Consider the following 21,719-nt stretch of genomic DNA (forward strand, 5'->3'; position numbering starts at 1 on the left):
AAAAACTACGAATCAAATAAACACTCAACCAATCAATAAATATATAAATGAATACATAAAACCATATAAATCCACTCTCTATAATAAACAATCTAACTGTAGATGTACTCTCTATAAATAAAAATCAACCAATCAATCAATAAATATATAAATGTATTCCCTATAAATAAAATATAATCAAATAATTTAATCAAAATACAAATGCACTTTCTATAAATACAAATAAAGCTCAACGAAAATAAAACAACTAAAAATGCACTCTCTATACAAATAGTAATGTACTCTCTATAAATATTGTAAAAGTACTCTGTATAAATAATAATAAAATAATGTGAATATATAAAACTTTGAGTGTATTCTGTAAATAAAAAGTAATAAAAATCAATCAAATTATAAATGTACTCTATGAATAAAATCTAAATATCCATCAAAAAAACTATATTTATATTTTATATATTATTATTTGCTATATACTCTATAATAAATAAATAAAAATCAAATAAAAAAAATGTAAATGCATATACAGTAAGTGTGTGTGTATATATATATATATATATATATATATATATATATATATATATATATAAATGCAATTTTAAATAAAGACGTAATTCTGCGTACGTACCGTTCCACGATCCAGTGACACACCGTCTGCACTGGTGGGATCTCCTACAGATCAACATAAAGCATTGTCAATTTTCACACTAATATAGATCACTGGATTGATAAAGCAAGAACACTAAAGAATTGGCACTTTAAATAGTGCTGGATCATAAAGCACTAAAGCACCCTTCTGAGTGCAGACAGCATGGAATGAGACGTCTCAATATACCTTTAACTTAACAACCTTCTCAAATATGAGTCACTCATTTAATACTCACTGTTAGGGGTTTATAAGCATCAGCAAAAGTCATTGCCTCTAAGAATGTGACGTAATCACTGTGTGCAAAACAGATGATATTGAGTAATTTTAATGGCAAGGTCGAAGGTGTCATCCAGTTTTAAAATCATTCACTGTTCCCAACCACAGAAACCTGACCTGTGTGAAATTTAAGCCTCAAATCTCCCCCACAGTCACACACACACACACACACACACAGCGCTCTTTTCATACTTGATTTAAATGCATCTACTGGTTTGACATATAAAACCTCAATAACAATGACTCGAATGCATGCATTAACCCTGTACATCCTGACATATGAAATTATAGTTCAAATCAGGCTTTTATGGCTCATATAGTAGATATGGTGAGAAAAAAAAACTGCTCCGTTTTATTCAGAGGCCCAAACTGACCAAAATATGCAATTTGGTGCAGATTATGATAATTAAATGAACCAAAAAATAGCTTGTAATATACATCAATGAGATTAAACAGTATAACAGACACTTACATAAAATGATATATACACACACTATGTCCCAATAATATGCAGGATGATAATTATATGCTTAGTTTGATGATCAAAACATATATATACATTATATATATATATATATATATATATATATATATATATATATTACAATAAATATTATATTATTAATATTATCAATGTTATTCTTACATGACAGATTTCACAGCAAAAAGATAAGCAATCCACAAGCTGAAGGTGGACTTTTGTACAATTATACTAAAAGGACTTTTACTTGCTAAAAAATAATGAACTATCAGATGCACTATCATGGTTTTTATAAATACCTAAATTCATTTTATTTTTTGTATTTTTAAATTGTTTTTGCATATTTTATTACTGTTATATATATATATATATATATATATATATATATATATATATATATATATATATATATATATATATATATATATATATATATATATTTTTTTTTTTTTTTTTAATTCAGTTTTAATTATTTTAGAATAATTAAAATTTTATAAAAATAATTATTTTTATTTTGTGAAATTTTGCCTTGACAACTAGCTTCTTATATATATATATATATATATATATATATATATATATATATATATATATATATATATATATATAAATATATATATATATTATTTAGACATTCATTTTATTAAGCAACTCAAATATTAATACATATTTTTAAGGTTTTAATTGTAACAAAACTGTTGTGTACAATAAGTTTTGATCATGATCATTTAAAGGCCTTTATATACAGATACTGTAGAACTTATCGTGTTGAATTCATCAAGAAGCATTTCAGGATTTCTATTGTTCCTCTAAAAACAGAGTGGGTGTTTTGTCTCACCGTAAGTGCGTCCTGTGATGGTGCACTTCTTGAAGGCCATGATGTTCTGCGTGAGCGTGCCGGTTTTATCAGAGAAGATGTACTCGACCTGCCCCAGCTGCTCGTTCAGTGTGGTGGTCCTGGCTTTGGCCGGCGTGTCTTTTTCACCGTAGTACATCTGCAGATCCCAGTTAATGAACTTACTCTGACCCAAGCGGATCACCTCCACACTGAGAGAACAAAACCAGTGAGTTATCTGCTGAATAACGAGAGCTGTGTGCAGAGAGAGCGGAGGAGAGGCGGCTGTCGTACCTCACATAGAGAGAGATGGGCACCATGGTGTTGAGGATGATGATGTAGCCCCAGAAACTGAGGAAGCCTCGGGTAGATGAAGAGTAGTCGAGGCCGTCGATTAGATACCAGGCCTTCGAGCCGATGCTCTCGTACCAGTACGTGTGTCCGATGGCCAGACCAGCACACAACAAAACCAGCAACCCAAAGATCTACAGGGAGAAACAGAGAGCCACCGAAACATTTTAGGATGCAAAATGAGATTGGATTTAATGCAAATGTTGCAGCACCTTGACATAAAAAAAATTAATTAAAATAAAAAATTTAATTAAATTAAAAATAATGCACTTTTCCATCATTAAGATACATACAGAATACATAAAACTCTACAAATGGTCTCAATAAAAACTAAAAACTCTATAATATATACTCTAACAAATATAAAATGAAAAATATAAATAAATAAACACAATCTATAAATGCAATAAAAACAAATAAAATTAAGCAAAGAATCCACTTTCTATAAATAAACACATATCTATAAATTGAAGCTATAAATAAGAATTTTAAATAATATAAATAAACAATCCTATGAATGCAATGACTATAAATAAAATTAATAAAATATTTAATAAAACTAGTAAACTGAATCTCTATGAATAAATAAACCTCTATCAAATCATTATATAAATACAAGTATTAAATAAACAAGTATAAGTTCAGTCTATAAATAAAAGTAAAATTAAAATTAAATTAAATTAAATATTTAAAAAAGTATTGACTAATATAAATACTAACAAAACTGAAATCAATCTCTATAAATATGACCTAAACCATAAATGCACTTTCTGTAAATATATATATATAAACTTTATATGCAGTCTATATAAATAATAATTAATAAATCTAAGAATATACCTTTCAATAAATACACTCTATAAAATAAAAACGAACCTCTATATAGATAAAAATGCTAAGTAGGTAATCATCAAGACAATGTAAATAATAAATAATATAAATAAAATGATGAATACACTCTATAAATATATTTTGGAAATCTAAATAAATAAAAAAATTAAAAGTATTTTTGATTTTTTTTTAAAAAAGTCATATTAAAAGGAATATTAAAAAGTCAAGGGATGCTGTGTAAAAGTGGGTTAAAAAATAAATAAAATTAAGAAAGAGTCAAATGTCTCTGAACTGAAGAAGTGAAATGTAAGTTAATGTGCGTTTCACTGACCGTGTAGACCATGTAGTTCATCAGTATGTCTATCCTGGTGCGTTTGAACCTGGTCTTCCCTCCGTTCTTCATGATCTTAGTGTCATTTCCTGCAGAACAAACATCACAGCTCTTTTACAAACACAAACACACACCGAAGCCTGAACATAAACGTGTGTGTGTCGGGCAGCGTATGGAACGGACCTGCGAATATGACCAGGCCGTGGCACACGTCCGTGTTGCGAATCTTGCATCCTCTGAGCAGCATGTTGTCCAGGTCGAGCGGGTAACTCTGAGTGTCCCAGATCATCGTTCCCATAAACTTATCCAAACGGTTGTTGGGCTCCTCGCACAAAATCAGCGCTGAGAAAGACACGGAGCAGGAGATTACCGTACACTTTAAAACAGTGACGTTGTGTCTTAATCTCAACATTCAAAATAGGATGCGGTACATGTACAATTACAATCATGCAACTACTTGGACACCAATGATCTGTTGTTTCGTCAAACACTCGTATCATACTCACCATTAAACCTGGCCAACTGATCCTCCTCATGAAGACACTCGTCTGTCACCTTGAGACCCATCTTAAACTTCAGATTCGTCTCTCTGGACAAACCAAACGAAAGCCAACAATCAGAAACTACAAAATAAGAGTCATCTGACAACAACATGCACTAAAACCTGCTCCAGTAAATTTTTTTACTTTATATTCTGTATTTTATTTATTTATTTATTATATATATATATATATATATATATATATATATATATATATTTTTTTTTTTTTTTTTTTTTTTTTAGTTCAACTTGCAGTGGATATTTCACTAATATTGTAATTCTTTTAGCATTAAAAGACTTGAATTAAAATGAATTATTTTTTATAAAATAACAAATTAAAATGAAAATGATTTTATAAAATAACAAAAAATACAATATTCTATCAATTAAATATTTAATATCTACAATTTTATATATTTATGAAACAATGAAAGATACAGACAGAGAAACCCAGAAAATGAATTATGATCCATACTTTAAAATATAAAACAGAGGAAAGGCTGACATACACCTTGAATATTAATTTGCTTCAATTTCTTGTTTGAGTAAAGAATTAGGATCCATAAACACAGTCGAACTCATAATCATAATAAAAAAATTAAATACAAAAAAAGTGTAGTTTCTTGCTGTTGATAATTCATTAATATTAGAATACTTTTAGTATTGAAATTTTTTTTAAATTGTAAATATTATATATATATATGTCAAATCAATATTTTAATATTTATGAAAAAAAATTATATTAGGACTAAGCAAATTGACTGAAAATTTAATAATAATAAAAAAGAAAAAAGAAATTTTTAAAACATTTATTAAAAATTAATTATAATATTACATTATTAATTATATCATTTACTTGTTTTTTTTTACATTAATAAAACAATTCAAAAGCACACAGACGAATAAAGTCAGGATTTAATTATGATTCTTTGTATGTAAAGAACAAAATAAAGCGAGTGTGTTTGGACTGAACAACTGAACAAGACCAACAACAAATCCATTACACAATTTCCATTATGAATCAATGTACGTTCATAATGTGGTAATTACAAAAAAACAAGTCATTAAATTACACAAATACTGATTCATGCAATCACAAATGGTTTTATGGTTATGGCCAGAAGTAGATTAAGTGTGGAAATACGCATCTTACCCGTCGAGCTCCGCCGTCTCTACATAACACAGACTGTTGGGATTGGAGCTGGACAACGACAGAATATCGGCCTACATGAGGTCAAAGGTCAAAACACAGGTGAGAAGGAGAGCTTAAACATGATGAAGAAACACATACTGTACAACAAAAAACTAAACACAAACTGGAGCATAAACTTGACACGACACCAAATAAATATTCAGGGTAATGTTACGACAATAAAAGGTTTAATAATCAGGATCCATTAAAAAAAAGAGAGAGAAAAGCGCAGAAACAAACAGGATTCAGTCAAGCCCTTTTTAAAATAGAGAATAATGTGATAGACACTAACACTAAATATTTCACTAACATTATAATATTCCAAACATTTAAATATTGAACTATGCCAATTAAATATTTTAATTTTATCTAAATATCTCACTTAATATATCATTTATATTTAAAACTTTCCAAGTCTCTTAGAATTGTTTTTTTAATTTATTAAAAATTAATAGTTTAATTAATAGATCATTTTATTTATTTATTTAATAATTTATTTGTATAATTTATAAAAGCTCTACAACAGATGAAAATATCTAAAGACAACACTCACATGGTGCATGGATAAAACAACAAATTAAATTAAAAAAAAATTATTTAAAAATATTTGTATCATATTAAATTAAAACAAATTTAAATAAAATTTAGAAAGTTTTTATTAAATTAAAACGGAATTTAATTAAATTAAATTAATAAAAAATAAAATACAAATTGTAAAAAAATACAAATAAAATAACAAATAAAAAATAAAATAAAATAAAAAATAAAAAAATAAAAAAAAAATAAATTAAATTAAATTAAATTAAACAGGGGAAATTCTCAACAGGAAGGTTTAACAGATTAAATAATGATTTACCGGAATAAAATCATTTTTCTTTAGTCTGACCACATCACCAACTTGCAGGTTCATCCATCTGGTCTCTTCAAATCTGACAAGAGAGAATTCACTCTGGGCATTGATTTCAACATTTTTATGCACTATTCTCCTGTACTTGAGTATTAAAGCAGATTAAAGTTGGTCTTCACCTGCCATTGAGCAGCACCTCACACCTTCTGTTGTTGATTTCTTTGTCCATCCTGTGTCGTGCCTTTCAGATGACAGAAAGCATTAGCACATAATGTCATTAATGACGGTCTTTGATCAGAAACCTGTGCAGACACTCACCAGGTCGTCCACCAGGTCTTTAATGGCGGTGATGCCCAACACCAGCACTAACGGCACCAGGGTGGTGTACCACGGCAGCGTGGTGATTTGAGGAATGATCTGACACATGCAAACACAGCCATTCACATCAATCCTTCAGATGATTCACAAGACAACATCAAAAATAATATATATCACTTAATTTAATACTATTCATTTAATAAATGCAATGCATTTTAAGATATTTATTATTGTACTTATACATGCAACAATAATAATATATACGTATGTTTGTTTTTAATGATCTGACATACAAAAAAGATTTGTTTATATCCTATGTTCATTTGATTAATAAAACAATTAATCAACCCTGTCTATTTTCAATAAAATATTTTAAATAAATATTGAAAATATATTACAGAATGAATTATTGCATCATTTTTAAGAAAAACAGGGACTATAAATATTTTTATAATTTGTTTGTTTTGTTTCATTTAATGCAGTTTTGTTTAATTTAAAATTAAATTATTTTAATTTAATGTAATATTTTAAATAATATTTTATTGAGATATATATTATACACACACACACACACATTTTTTATGATCTGAGAAAAAAATACACTGACTGTTTATCTTCAATAATTACATAAAGAAAATGTTTTATAAATTATAATTTTTCTATAAAATATTATTGTTGAAATATATAATTATTTAAATTTTATTTTATTTATATTAATAAAACACAACACATTAAGTTTTATATACAAATATTTTATATTTAATTCATTTTTAATAATCTGACATATGAAAACAGATGGACTGAAGTTCATATGGCCATATGATTCATAAAATGACAACATTAAATCAAAATATACCCTGTTTATCTTTAAAAAATATTTAATAACTGATTCTGTATTGTTTTTAAATATGTTTTCAATATTTATATTAATATACATGTTGCATTTAAGAGCTACTGATGAGTCTCTAAAATAAAAAAAATACTAAAAAAATAATTAAATAAATAATACATTTTTAATAACTAAATAATAAATGTCTTATTATACACAATGTATGAGTGCAACACAAATTTGCATTGATTTTTCATGCTATCTATGCAGCAAACTTTTTTTGGTAAAAAAATGAAAAAAAAATGAATCTCAATAGTGTGTGGTGTTTTGTCTCTCAAACCTGCAGGATCAGCAGACACAGGAAGTAGAGGTTGGCCGCTCTCTTAAACTGCTCGTACAGGTTCAGCGGCAGGAAGGTGAGGACGTTATATTTGTACGTCTTGATTGCATTGCCCTTTAAATGAAAACACATGCAACTGGAATAAATCTTTAAGTCTTCAGTTCTGCAGGTTCTCATCCAAAAAGAATTGAATTGTGAACTATTGCACTTAACACACTTAACCCAAGATGTAGTAAAAATCACTTTATAAAAAACATTCCCTGCTGAATGTGATTTTATATATATATATATATATATATATATATATATATATATATATATATATATAGGAAAAAATGCCTTCTCGTGTAACACAGGCTTTTCAGTAAGTTTAAAATGATGCAGACTTTCTCATGAAGTTTCTCAAATATGAAGCTGGAATATATTAGCAATAATCTCACAATTCTGATTTTATTTTTATGATTTTGCATCTCAGAATTCTGATATTCGACATAAAAAGAGAGTTTGTATCATGCGTTTATATGATTCATAAAATGACAATGTGAAACTGACCGTTTATTTTCCTAAAAGTATAAGTAATTCATTTTATAATATTTTAATATATTTGCAATATTTATAGCAATAAAAAAAATCTATAAACATACATACATGATGGATAAGATCCTCAGATAAAAAAAATAAAAAAAATGTTTTTTTTAAATCTAGAATTACTGTAATATAATATTTATATTAATAAATAAATATTTTCTATGGGAATTCTGAGTTCACATCTCACAACTCTGTTTCAAAATTATTATTTTTTTTCACCACAGAATGAATATATATATAAAACATGTAATTGCAATTCTAGCTCTTTTATTTTTCTGAATTGCAAGACAAACCAAAAATAATATTGAAAAAAAAGCCTGAATTGTACGAAAAAGTCTCTATCTGGTTGAAGAAGCAAGCTATCATCGGTTCAGTCTCATGAGTCTGATTCAGTGTGTCTCTATATTTCATTTCCTGTTCTTTGGTTTCTCTATTTTAGTTCCATTCACTCTCTTTCTGGAGCAGAATTTTAGTTTCCAAACCCAACTGATTTCCCTAGATGCAAATCACAACACATCTATATCTGCTCTGGAAGGGTAACATTTCAACCTCAAGACAGATCCAGTCACGATGAACACACAAACACACACACACACACACACACACACACATCTGACAAACCAAAGATCTTAAACTCCACCACTGTGTAAATTACAAAAGAAAATGGCCATAAAACACTCCGATTAGATCACATTAGAGGCCAAGCCCCGAGGTTTTAGAGGTATTTAGACACAATGACAAAATGCATGACGTGTCATTTAATTATCTGGTGTTTCCTGAAGGCGTTTCCAACCAGATAAATGTTTCCGACTGAAGTGCAACATAAGACTGACATGCAACATTTGTTAAGTCACTATGAGTAGAACTATGAACTATGACGTTGTTGCTGATTTCAAAGGTGAATTAAACATTTGACAGAAAAACATACTAGAATGCAGTTTGACATTAACAAAGTTCCTCCTCAAAGAGCTAAAAAATAATGAAGTTCAATTTAAGCACTGCAGTACATCACCACAATATAAAAGCATAACATAAAACATGTAAATAATCTTCTTTTCTATATACAACACCAGTCAAAAATCTGGAATAGTTTAATGTTTTTTTTTAAAGAAGTCTCTCCTGTTCACCAAGGATGCATTTATTTAATCAAAATACAGTAAAAAAAAATGTGAAATATTATTATAATTTCAAATAAGTGTTTTCTATTTGAATATAAAGTAAAAACTAATTTATTTCTGTGATCAAAGCTGAATTTTCAGCATCTTCAATAAAGCATTCAGTGTCACACCATCCTTCAGAAATCATTCTGATATGATGATTTGCTGCTCAAGAAACATTTCTGATTAATACCAATGTTTTTATAATATTAGTGTTTTTACTGTATTATCAAATAAATGCAGCAGAAGAGGCGTCTTTCAGAAACATAGTAATTAGTCCAAATTGACAGTGCACAATCCGTCAATTCAGGTTTGAGAAACACCAACGGATTCACTTACAGAATATCTGCTTTTCTTGACGCACAGAAAGACCTTCTTCTGAAACTGGGGTTGATTGCAGTATTCCCGGTCATTGGCTCGGATGCTCCAGCCGGGCTCTGAGAGGAGAATCGCCATCAGAAGAAGCACTAACAGGACACTTTCACACCAGATCCGTCCTCAAACTCACCGGTGGCAGGCGTGGGTCTGATTTCTGGTTCTGGCAGCTGGTCTGCTCTCCGATCCAGATCGTCTTCTGACTGTAACTCGTCGTCCGTCTCGTCATCGCTGTAGGGCACAACCTCATCATCCGGCTCCTCCTGGGAATCCTGGGAAGCGGTCCGATGTCGAGCACTCATCCTGAGAGACCCTCTGCTACGAGTAAAGAGAGACCAATAGTACATTAAGGCTTTTAAACAGCACTGAGGGATATCATAATGCAGAAACACACACACACACACACACACACACACACAGTTTCCACTACACACTGTAACACAACACTCTTACAAAATACTGGTGACCAGTTTTCCTGGATCTTTATATTATTGATGCACAATGTTATTTAAATCCATGAAGGAAAAAAAAAAGTTAATTGGTTGTTCGGGTTATTATGGTTAACCAAAACTAAAACCATAAAACAAAACATTTCTGTTACTTTAAAATATATATCTAAAAAATTTACTTTATTTAATTTCTCATTTTTATGAAGTTTAACTCAAAGTACTAAAATAAAGAAATAATCAAAACTAAAATGAACAAAACTTGTAATGTCTCATATTTCATTTAGTTTTACTTAAAAAGTACTAAAATGATAAACAAAATATATAAATTAGAAAAAATTACATAGATATTTTTCTTAAAACGATTTTAAAAAACCTAATAAAATTACGAAGACAAAATTACAAAAATTAACAGAAATAATTCAAATCAAATGATACTAAAGTAACACTTGCATGTTTTTTAAATAAAATTTAAATACAATTCTTAATAATTTCAAACATCAAATAAACCATTTGGAACGTGTATTCCTTGTTAATTATTAGATATTTTTTATATTTTACATTTATGATGATGAAAATGATATTAATCATTATCAATATGAATAGATTTTTTTGTTTTTAGCAGAATTCGTAGTGCATGTGATCAGTGTTTTAATATATATTTCTCAATCCAGCAGAAAGCTTGTTGTTCCTGATAACAATGAAAGGCATGAAAAAAAATAGGTTTGCTGGATTGTAGACTGATGTAAACTAAACGCCCACTGCTATGATTAAACAGTTTCATATGTTTGACAGCCTTCATCCTTCATAGATGGATGAGGATAGATGGATGGATAAAGAGGTGTTTTAGGAGGGCGTGGCTGAGCGTTCACTTTTATAAAGAATACCTCTTTGGGTTTGAGACAGCATGAAGAGCAGCGGGCTGAGCACAGAGCCCTGTGGGGCACCTGTGCTCAGTGTGGTAGTGCTGGAGATGCTACGGCCGACACGGACTGACTGAGGTCTTCTAGTTAGTAAGTATAGGATCCAGTTACAGAGAGAGGTGTTTAGGCCCAACAGGTTTAGTTTGTTGATGAATTGTTGTGAAAAGAAAGTCTATAGTACACCGTCAGAAGGTCAGTTTTGATTTCATGTTGACTTTAATGATGGATGAGTTTCTCAGATGCAAATGCGCCCACAATCACAGGATGATCCTTTTCTGGTCTTATGGAAACCTGAGGTGTTGTTCATGATCCGAATGAGTGCCCAAGCATCTCTAAAGCTTCTACACCGATACCAGGCATCTAAGGTCATTGTTTGATGAGAGATTAATTTGGAAAAGTTCAGCAAGGAAGATCCCTCAGTAAATATTTAAACATGTTCTCCTTTTCATCACATGAGGTATTGCTTAACACATTTACCAACATCAAAGACCCAGCGTCTTTTCTCGGTTTAAATATTATATGACAATGTTATGTTTTGGGAATGAGATAAACATACTTAAAGCCCGAGATAAAGTTGCACACATCAAACAGCAGAGATTCATTCAAACTAGCACGCATGACTTTTATTAAACATGGCCCACAGCGCTGAAATAACACCGAATCCACCAGGATGCTGCCACGAAACTGTGAAGAGCATAACAGAGCACACATCCGGAAAGAAAAAGAAACTCAGCATGCAAAACACACACCCATGTTTATCCACGGCTCGCTTTGCGTATGTGATGTAATGCCACATGAGGTGACATTTTTAGCAATGAAGAGAAGAAGCCTGAGAGAACCACTGAAGAAACTCTCAACCGGATCCATCAGAGAATTTCATCAAGGCTTTGTTAAGGAGCCACATTTACATTAATACTGTTTCAGTTTAGTGTTGAGCACTGAATACATTGTTTATTCCTTCACAATGAAGATTCTTCAACCCTCTTCAATAACAATACAAGATATTCTGTTTTTTAAAATAGTTTTGCTAATTTTGAAATGAAAAAAATATTTAAAAAAATAAAACAAAACGTGTAAATATATAAGCATACATATACACACAAATGGTAGAATAAAAGATAGAACAACAGATAGATAGAGTGTTGGATGTAACATGGATAGATAGACTGACAGAACGACAGATCAATGGATGGATGGATGGATGGAAGAAACAGTAGATCAAATGATAGAAGGATGAAAAGACAGACAGAAAGATTGTTAGATATTATGACAGAATGACAGAACGATAGATAGATAGATAGATAGATAGATAGATAGATAGATAGATAGAACAACAGAAAGATAGAGAGATAGACAGAAAGACAGACAGACAGAACGATAGAGAGGTAGAGAGATAGATAGATCAACAGAAAGATGGATTGATGGATGGACGGATAGATGGATGGATGGATGGATTTATAGAAACTATCTATCTATCTAGAATATAGATAGATAGATAGATAGATAGATAGATAAATAGATAGATAGATAGATAGATAGATAGATAGATAGACAGACAGACAGACAGACAGACAGACAGACAGACAGACAGACGGATGGATAGTTGGATAGACAGAGATAGATAGACAGAATGACAGAATGACAGAATGACAGATAGATAGATAGATAGATAGATAGATAGATAGATAGATAGATAGATAGACAGACAGACAGACAGACAGACAGACAGACAGACAGACGGATGGATAGTTGGATAGACAGAGATAGATAGACAGAATGACAGAATGACAGAATGACAGATAGATAGATAGATAGATAGATAGATAGACAGACATGGATAGAAAGATAGAGAGAGATATAGAAAGACAGACAGAAAATTAGACAGACAGACAGATAGACAGATAGATAGAGAGAGATGGATAGATAGATAGATAGACAGACAGACAGACAGACAGACGGATGGATGGATGGATAGTTGGATAGACAGAGATAGATAGACAGAATGACAGATAGACAGAATGACAGATAGATAGATAGATAGATAGATAGATAGATAGATAGATAGATAGATAGATAGATAGATAGATAGATAGATAGATAGATAGATAGATAGATAGATAGATAGATAGACAGACATGGATAGAAAGATAGAGAGAGATATAGAAAGACAGACAGACAGACAGATAGACAGACAGATAGAGAGAGATGGATAGATAGATAGATAGATAGACAGACAGACAGACAGACGGATGGATGGATGGATAGTTGGATAGACAGAGATAGATAGACAGAATGACAGAATGACAGATAGACAGAATGACAGATAGATAGATAGATAGATAGATAGATAGATAGATAGATAGATAGATAGATAGATAGATAGATAGATAGATAGATAGATAGATAGATAGATAGATAGATAGATAGAATGACAGAACGATAGATAGACAGATAGATAGATAGAATGACAGAATGACAGATAGACAGAATGACAGATAGATAGATAGATAGATAGATAGATAGATAGATAGATAGATAGATAGATAGAATGACAGAACGATAGATAGACAGATAGATAGATAGAATGACAGAACGATAGATAGACAGATAGATAGATAGAATGACAGAATGACAGATGGATAGATAGATAGAATGACAGAACGACAGACAGATACTTCAGACAGACTCGACCTGAACAACACGTTGGGTGAGAACGAGATCTGAATGAGATCCACTCAGACACACAATCAAACCCTTCAGCTGTCTGCTGCTCTATCCTCACATCACAGCTCAAACATCTCCTTCTGTCTGTGATCAACAGCTTGTGTTAATGAATTAAGTGTTGAGCAATTCAATGTTCACTGTATATAACAAACCAGTTCTCAAAGCATGCCAGCGTTTTATGTCAAGTATCTCTGGAGTGCTTTACTAAGACACCTTTGGTTTAAATGCATGCTTTTAAACGTCAAACCACCTTTTAGTTCTATCTATGGGTTTGTGTGTTAGGTATGTTCAAATGGACAAAACAATCCCAAAAGGCTTATTTAGTACACCTCTTCCCTGTTCCGTGAATGACACTATCCAACAATCCTGATCTACGACTCATGCAGACGTACAATCACACGAGTCATCGCATACTCTCCATTCTGTGATGACGAGGTATAAAGTCTCACCCAGAGACACGCTATGGAAACCTTTTCACGTGGGGGAAGGGTTCAAGACAAAAAAAGGAAGGAGAACACGAAGGGATCCCTTTGAGATCACATTCACCTGCTGTTGTGCAACCGGAGAAGAGAGAAACAGCAGCTTCTGCGAACATCTCGATTATATGCATAAAAACAGTGTGGAAGAGACTGTTTGGTGATATTAATAAACAAGTAATCAAGTAGATGTTAAGCATAAAGTTGGTTAGGGAAGTGGTTAGGGCTTGGTACACACACGTCCATTTTGAATAGAAATAATAAAATTAGACACTGACAAATATACGACATGCGATTATCAATGTGACGTGCACTATGAAGGACCATAAGGTGCCATTCACACAGAATGTGCTTTTGTGTTAACAAAGATGCGACGCGGGCAGTCGAAGAGGAAAAAATGCATGAAGATGGGGGTTGAACTTTTTGTAACTTGAGTGCCTTGTTTTCAGAAAGCAGTTTCATGCATGAGACAGTCAACAACACGCAAACGCGTCCATTTTTACGTAGTAAAAACAATAGAAAAGCAGCAGTTGTAAAGAACTACTACTGTAAGTATGATCGATTACATGTTTACATTATGGCGACAGACTGGAAGCTGCTGTTCATTGTTTATTGTTTATGTTCTGACCTATACCTGTATTCATCAAAACCTCAGGTCTTGAATTTGACCTCCTGCAAGTGAAAACAGCCATCAAAACTAATGCAATAAATGAACTGATGACATGCTTCCAGCATCTACTTAGATTTCCTCTCATCACTTCTTTGGCTGTAAATGAAACACATTTGATTGAACACGTTTGATTTTTTCAGTGCGTGGTTATTTAAAGAATGAGCGTAAGAGTCTTAAATGGTCCTGATTTTAATCAAATGAAGCTTTGTTCTGCTCCACGTTTCTCTGCTAACAGTTATATGTTATATTTGTCTAAGAAAGTAGCTGTAAAGGAGCCAAGTGCTCAAAGTGATTCAAGACTTTCTGGACCGATCTTCCCAAAAGTAATGATGCACTTAAAAAAAAATAATAATAATAATTTTGCTAGATGCATTGGTGCGAGCATGCATGAAGCACACTGCAAAGTGTGTGTCCATGTGGTAAAGCGACAGGGTTTTGGTGTTGTGTTTTGTAGACTTCAGACTGAATTTTAAGCTTTATGAATAAAACGAAATTTTTAATATTCTTCCAGACGGATTAAATGTGGAGTACATTAAGAAAAGTTTCCTGTTTCTCATATGAAATCTCTCTAGATTGTTCATTTTAGTGACTAATCTGTGTTTATTTTAATGCACATGATGACATGTTCAGGTTAAAAGTGTTTTTGAGAGTCTCACTCGTGTTTCTGTTCAGGTTGCACTAGTAAAATTTTGTTGTGTTGTTTTCCTCCGAAACAACACAAGCAAATCGCTCCCCAGAACTGGAAGGCCACCACTCCAGGATTTGACTTTCCTGACTTGTGAAGCAAATGGGTGAGAATTTGAATCCAGCAAATTGCAAAACTGATTTACACAAAGCATCTTGGGAAAATATCTCTGAGTCACTCTTCTTAAACCCATGCAATCTGTGTTTAATCACATAAGTATCGTTTTTAATACGTCTATTTTTTTAATAAATGGAAATACAGTTCATCTATTAATTATCACAGCAAATATATTATAATATATACAAAATCTCCTTGTTAATATCAAGTTTAAATAACAAATTTAAAATGACTAGTAACGTCATTCAAATATTTTTAAGCAAAATATGGTATATCGCATAAAAAATGCTGGAAGGAAAGGCCAAGATGTGCATAAAATCTTCTAAATGTGCATATAATAAAAATGTGCTCAACTGCAAGGAATCGTGTTTTTATATTTTTTTATAAGAAAGAAAAACTAAAAAACGTATTTATACATTTCTGGCTATTAAAAAAAAAGTCTTAGGTTGCAACATCCTTTTATTGTTTTATTACTGATATTTTGCAGCAATTTTGCAGGAAAATAAGATTTCTTTCTTTTGAACACATGAGATGAAAACAGCGCTTTATTCATAAATGTTTTATGCAATATTGCAGTTTAATTGACACATACACTGAAAAATATATAGGCTTTGTGTGTGTGTGTGTGTGTGTGTGTGTGTGTGTGTGTGTGTGTGTGTGTGTTAAATAGCATAAGCTCTTCTTGGGTCATTTCTAAAGTATTTACCAACAACACAATAATGGTCCGAACTCTTGGTGAATTCGAAGAAAAAGCATGCAACAGAAATATCTATTTCATTTTAGGGATTTTGCAGCTAAACTCTATCACTCTCATTATTTTCTAGACATTGACATTAGCATCCGGCATTTATGAATCCATATAATTTGACATCTTAATAAAAAAAAAAGTTAAAATGTCATGTTTTTTATTAAGTTGTCAAAAAAAGTAACAAATTAAACAAACTTTTTTTTCTTAAATTTCATGTTTAATTTGTTCATTTGTTTTTTAAATTTACTAGCAATTTCTGAGTGAAAATTGTTTCTACACATTTTTTTTCGGTGCAATTAAAATGCAGTGTGGGACTCTTTGCAATGACATGCATGGATTTTTTTTTTATATGATCAGGAACATGCATTAAGGAAATAAACATCTGCCTTAAAGTATTATATATATATATAACTTTCCCCACGTCTGCTTACGGAACACAACTGAGTCGTGTTACACTCCACTACATGTGTTTGTCCTCTTATGCCTACTAGAGCACTATGGGTAACAGTATCCTCCTTTAGAGAAAGAGCAGAGGAGGGCAGAAACATGAGATGGTGGAGATGTGCGAGGGTCTTCCGGGACGGATAACCCATGCATTAACCATGCACCTGATGTTTAACTCACAACTAACTAAACTACGTCTGATCTGGTTTTAATGATGCACATTTAACCTTCAAATGAACTACGGGGAATTCAAGAGTCACACCTGATGATGTCATTTAACTGCTCTGGATCTAAGAGACACTACGGTCACAAAATAATCCTGTATCAGCCTGAAGGCTTTGTTTTTTCAATAATGACTGTATGCTATTAAACAACTACTGTAGAAATAAATATATAAATGCACAAAACATTCTGATCTGAGTTTATCATCTTAAAGATAGATTCGTTTAATGCTTCCGCTGGGAAAAACAGTCCATTACAACACAAGCAATCGATCAAGCCACAAGATGAACATGCAATTAAGTTTAGCAAACGTTAAACAAAAATATTTAAAATCGCAGAATGCTTTAGAAAACAAATCAAGAATTTTATGCAAACTCTTTTTTAAAGTATTATGGTGCAAGGTTATTATTGTTAAATAACACGAAAAACAAAAACAAAAGGTTTTGTTAGCTGAAATAATATAAACATTATAATATAAAAACTAATTAAAGCTAAGAATATATAGCTCATATTAAAAAAAACTAATTAAAACTGACAAAATTAAATAACAAACTTTAAGTAAAATAGAAATGAAAATGAGAAATATTAATATATATGATTACGAAATTTAATTACAAAAAATTATAATAATATCTCTATGAGTTATGCATCATTTTTGCCAAAAAGTTCTGATTCTAGATTTAGATGAAATACAAATTAAAAATAAAACTGAAATAAAATTTACACATTGACACATTAAAAATAATAATACAAATAAACAACAAAAATAAACTAAAATTTAAAATGAGAAATAAATATAAAAACCAATTAAAAATGTTACTAAAAATACTAATCAAAATATCACTATAGTGTAAGTGTTTAGATAATGGCTATAATTATTAAAATCTTAAATCTTAAATACAATCTAAAATAACATTTCTATATTACATCATAAAAAAATTAAGCATTTGTTGTTGTTTTTTTACACATGCCGTAAAAATATTAGCATCATATGGTTATCAGAAGTACAAATACTGGTCATCCATCAATATATTGACCATTCTGACATATAAAATGAACATTTCTGTCTCTTAAACTGTAGCTATAGCCTTGACAACACCAAAGTCATGGGTTCGATTCCCAGCGAATGCATGAAATTATTAAATGTATACCTTGAATCTACTGTAAATGAAAGCATCTGCCAAATGCATAAATGTTTATTGACCTGCTGTGTTTATCTGCTACTCATCCAAAACTAATCTGCAGCAAATGTTCAGATCAAAACTGTAGTTCAAAGAGAAAGCAATAGAAACTGCACCCACTCCATTTCACAATGTTTACGGTCCTTCTGGACACAGAAGAAACCAGTTCTGTGAGTAATTCGGCTCTTTCAGAACAGAGGCAGTTAAATTTAACCCACATACAGCAGAACAATATGCATTTCAGAAGAAAAGAACGGCAATCGAGTCCGAACACGTTTCAAAGGTATTCTCACAGGAGAGAAGAAACCCACCGGTGACGTTTACACACATCATTCATTCATTCAGACAGGACAAATAACTCTCTGCTTCTTGTACGTTTACATACGTATGATTGGCTCAGATGTATTACATCTCAATGTCCCAACATATTATCCATTAAAACTGAAACTTCCTCTGAATTTACCCTTCAGACTTCTACAAACTTCGGGAATGACTTTTCGTTTTACAAAGAAATGGCAAGTAACACATTGAATTAAACATGACATTTTAAAGTGGAAAGGCCGAAATAATATTTTCTTGTAAAGCGGATGTCCTAATATTTTCAACTTTGAAAAATCATGTTTTAGAGTGTGGAAAACTAAAATGATATACACTATGGAAACAAATTTTACTTTAATGCAGCTTCTATTTATTTTCCAGGCCTGGAAAATTTTCATTTTCATCAATCATTTTAGAGGGATAGCACTTACAAAAAGCTATTTCTATTCAATAAATTACATTTCATTACAACCGAGTAGAACTACACTGAAAAATGGTCCTGAAAAACTATGTCAATTAGAAATCTCAAAATTAATTTCAAAGAAATAGCAATAACACCTTGAATGAATTTAACATGAAATTACGTTGAAAGACTGAAATTGTATTTTCTTGTAAAAGTAAAGAAAAATAAATATATGCATTACAGTGTAGAAAACATTATATTCACTATGGAAGCATGAATTTCATATTTCATTAATTTCAGTGAATTTTCAAGGTTTGTAAACACAATTCTAAAATTTCCAAGACATAACCCTCATTAATAATAACTATATGTTAAAATTACATGCTTATGTTGCTCTCCAAAAGATGCATAAACTGTATTACATCCGTGTTTCATGTGCACTATTAGTTTCTGATTATAAAATACATTTGGTATCACTTCAAGCATTATTTTGTTTTTTAAATATGACATTAATTTACCTTTTTTTATACTGTATGTACTAAACTTTTGACACCTGCCCATATCTGACACACGACGGAAAAGGTGACTTCCAGAAAAACATGAAATAAACACTTTACACTTCAAATACATAACAGCCTATTTTAGGGTTTCCTTTTAGGTTTAAATGTGTACAATTGCATGTAAAATTAGATCGCATTTATTCTTATTTTTATATCTGGGGTCTCAGAAACCTCAAACAAAAGTATTGTTTTGATAAAATATGTTTGACAATACTTTAAATGCATAATCAGGAAGAAACAAACAAGAGTGCACAGTAAATAAAAATACAGGACTGTACTTTTAGTTGCACAAATGTCAAGCAAAATCTGTTTAGAATCACTCATAAGAAAAATACTACATTAACTGATACTTCACTAAGAGCAACATGAGGGTTTCAAAAACAAAAATAAAGGTTACAGACTTGTCTAAAAGCTTCATGTGAACATATAATAAAGCATCAACCTCCAAAGAAAGAATGAGCATCAGCCATAAATGTTTCCTCATAAGACAAACGCTTTATATTAAACCTAAGAATCATTAAAAAGATAATCAAAAGATAAAACCGGGATAAATCTTCTTTAAACACGCAGGTGAGGATCACCTCCATCAAAACACGCACAGGTAGAGGAACTCAGGTGTGACACACCTTCAATAACTCCGTTTACAAGCACATAAACCGCTTAAAAGCATATTTTAAAAGTCAAATATAGCTTACCGATCTCAAATCCTCTGAAGGGGTTTTGTTTTTTATTCTCCCATGTTCTCTCCGTGTCAGTGTGGAAGAACTGTTCTCTGTGTGTTCTTCTCAATCAGACTGGAAAAACTGGTCTGTCGAGGAGAAGTTTACCTATTATACACACACACACACACACACACACACTGGGATAGAGGCTGTCTTTTCCCTGCTTTGAACGGACACGCTTCAAGACGTACAGCTCAGTCTTCAGCGATCACGTGACCGCTCAGGTAAAAAAGGTGTGACTCATTTTACTGTCAAATCATGAGGGAACATTTCTGCTTTTGCTTGTTGTTTTATTTCCGTTTCCTATATGGAGGGGGTGTCATATGAATAATAGATCATTTCTGAGCATATACAATTCATTTTTTATAAATAATAGATATAAAAATTATTTATAATCAATTTTATATGTATTTTCTTACTTTGGGTTGAGTGTTAAAAAAATAAAATTAATGTAAATGTTAAATTAGGCAGTTTTGATCTAAATAACACTTTCGTGCGTGTAATTTTGAATAGTGGTGCAGTATCGCCCTCTATTGAGAGGAAACGTATCTTTTAGTCCTGGCGGAATTGGTAATTGGGCGGGGTTTCGTGACCCAATAGTTGTCTCTAATTGGTCCGTTACGAAGGGTATAAAAATAATTATTTTGTTTTCACATAATACTGTGTATTTTCCTAGTCAATCGCTATTAGCGTTTTTTTATGTCATTATTAAGATATAAATTATTGTTCCGATCGCAGATGAAGCGTAACAGAGTAGCACGTGACTTCTGTTACTTTTCTCAACGCTGGTGTGGCCGAATCAATCAGACGCGATTACTGAATAACAATCTTTTCAACAAAAAAATTTTTGAGAGAGAGATTTCTAGGATTTTTAACTGTATGTGAAATTCTAATCTTGACAGATCTGAACGATTATATGTTTTCGCCTACAAATGTCAGCAAAACGTCTAATATTTCACTTTCTGAATCACCGAAACCTTTATGATTTATTGTCTCATCCTGTTTTAACTAATCGGATTTATTTTAACCGATTTATAGTCTCCATCGCATTTTTGTATGTTTAAAATCTATAAAAAATTTAAATATACATAAAAAAAATGCAAAATTAGATGATTGTGAAACAGTATTTCTTATGCATTTCG

At 31.2% G+C, this 21,719-nt stretch overlaps 1 protein-coding gene across 1 annotated transcript in view; it reads right to left on the reverse strand.

Annotated features, from left to right (window-relative positions):
* Positions 1-20,761, reverse strand: part of LOC127941756 (phospholipid-transporting ATPase IC-like) — a 33,274-nt gene extending 12,513 nt beyond the window's left edge. Inside the window, exons 1-14 of the mRNA XM_052537135.1 lie at positions 20,551-20,761; positions 10,072-10,256; positions 9,903-10,000; positions 7,819-7,932; positions 6,650-6,748; positions 6,511-6,572; positions 6,341-6,413; positions 5,446-5,516; positions 4,258-4,340; positions 3,935-4,093; positions 3,752-3,840; positions 2,533-2,723; positions 2,242-2,450; positions 626-669 (exon numbers count right to left, since the gene is read on the reverse strand). Of these exons, the coding sequence (XP_052393095.1) occupies positions 626-669; positions 2,242-2,450; positions 2,533-2,723; positions 3,752-3,840; positions 3,935-4,093; positions 4,258-4,340; positions 5,446-5,516; positions 6,341-6,413; positions 6,511-6,572; positions 6,650-6,748; positions 7,819-7,932; positions 9,903-10,000; positions 10,072-10,240 (1,461 nt within the window). The 5' untranslated portion in view covers positions 10,241-10,256; positions 20,551-20,761. The remainder of the gene's footprint in view (positions 1-625; positions 670-2,241; positions 2,451-2,532; positions 2,724-3,751; positions 3,841-3,934; positions 4,094-4,257; positions 4,341-5,445; positions 5,517-6,340; positions 6,414-6,510; positions 6,573-6,649; positions 6,749-7,818; positions 7,933-9,902; positions 10,001-10,071; positions 10,257-20,550) is intronic.
* Between the last annotated feature and the right edge of the window lie 958 nt (positions 20,762-21,719).

This window comes from Carassius gibelio, chromosome A21, assembly GCF_023724105.1.
Source record: "Carassius gibelio isolate Cgi1373 ecotype wild population from Czech Republic chromosome A21, carGib1.2-hapl.c, whole genome shotgun sequence".
NCBI classification, from domain to species: domain Eukaryota; kingdom Metazoa; phylum Chordata; class Actinopteri; order Cypriniformes; family Cyprinidae; genus Carassius; species Carassius gibelio.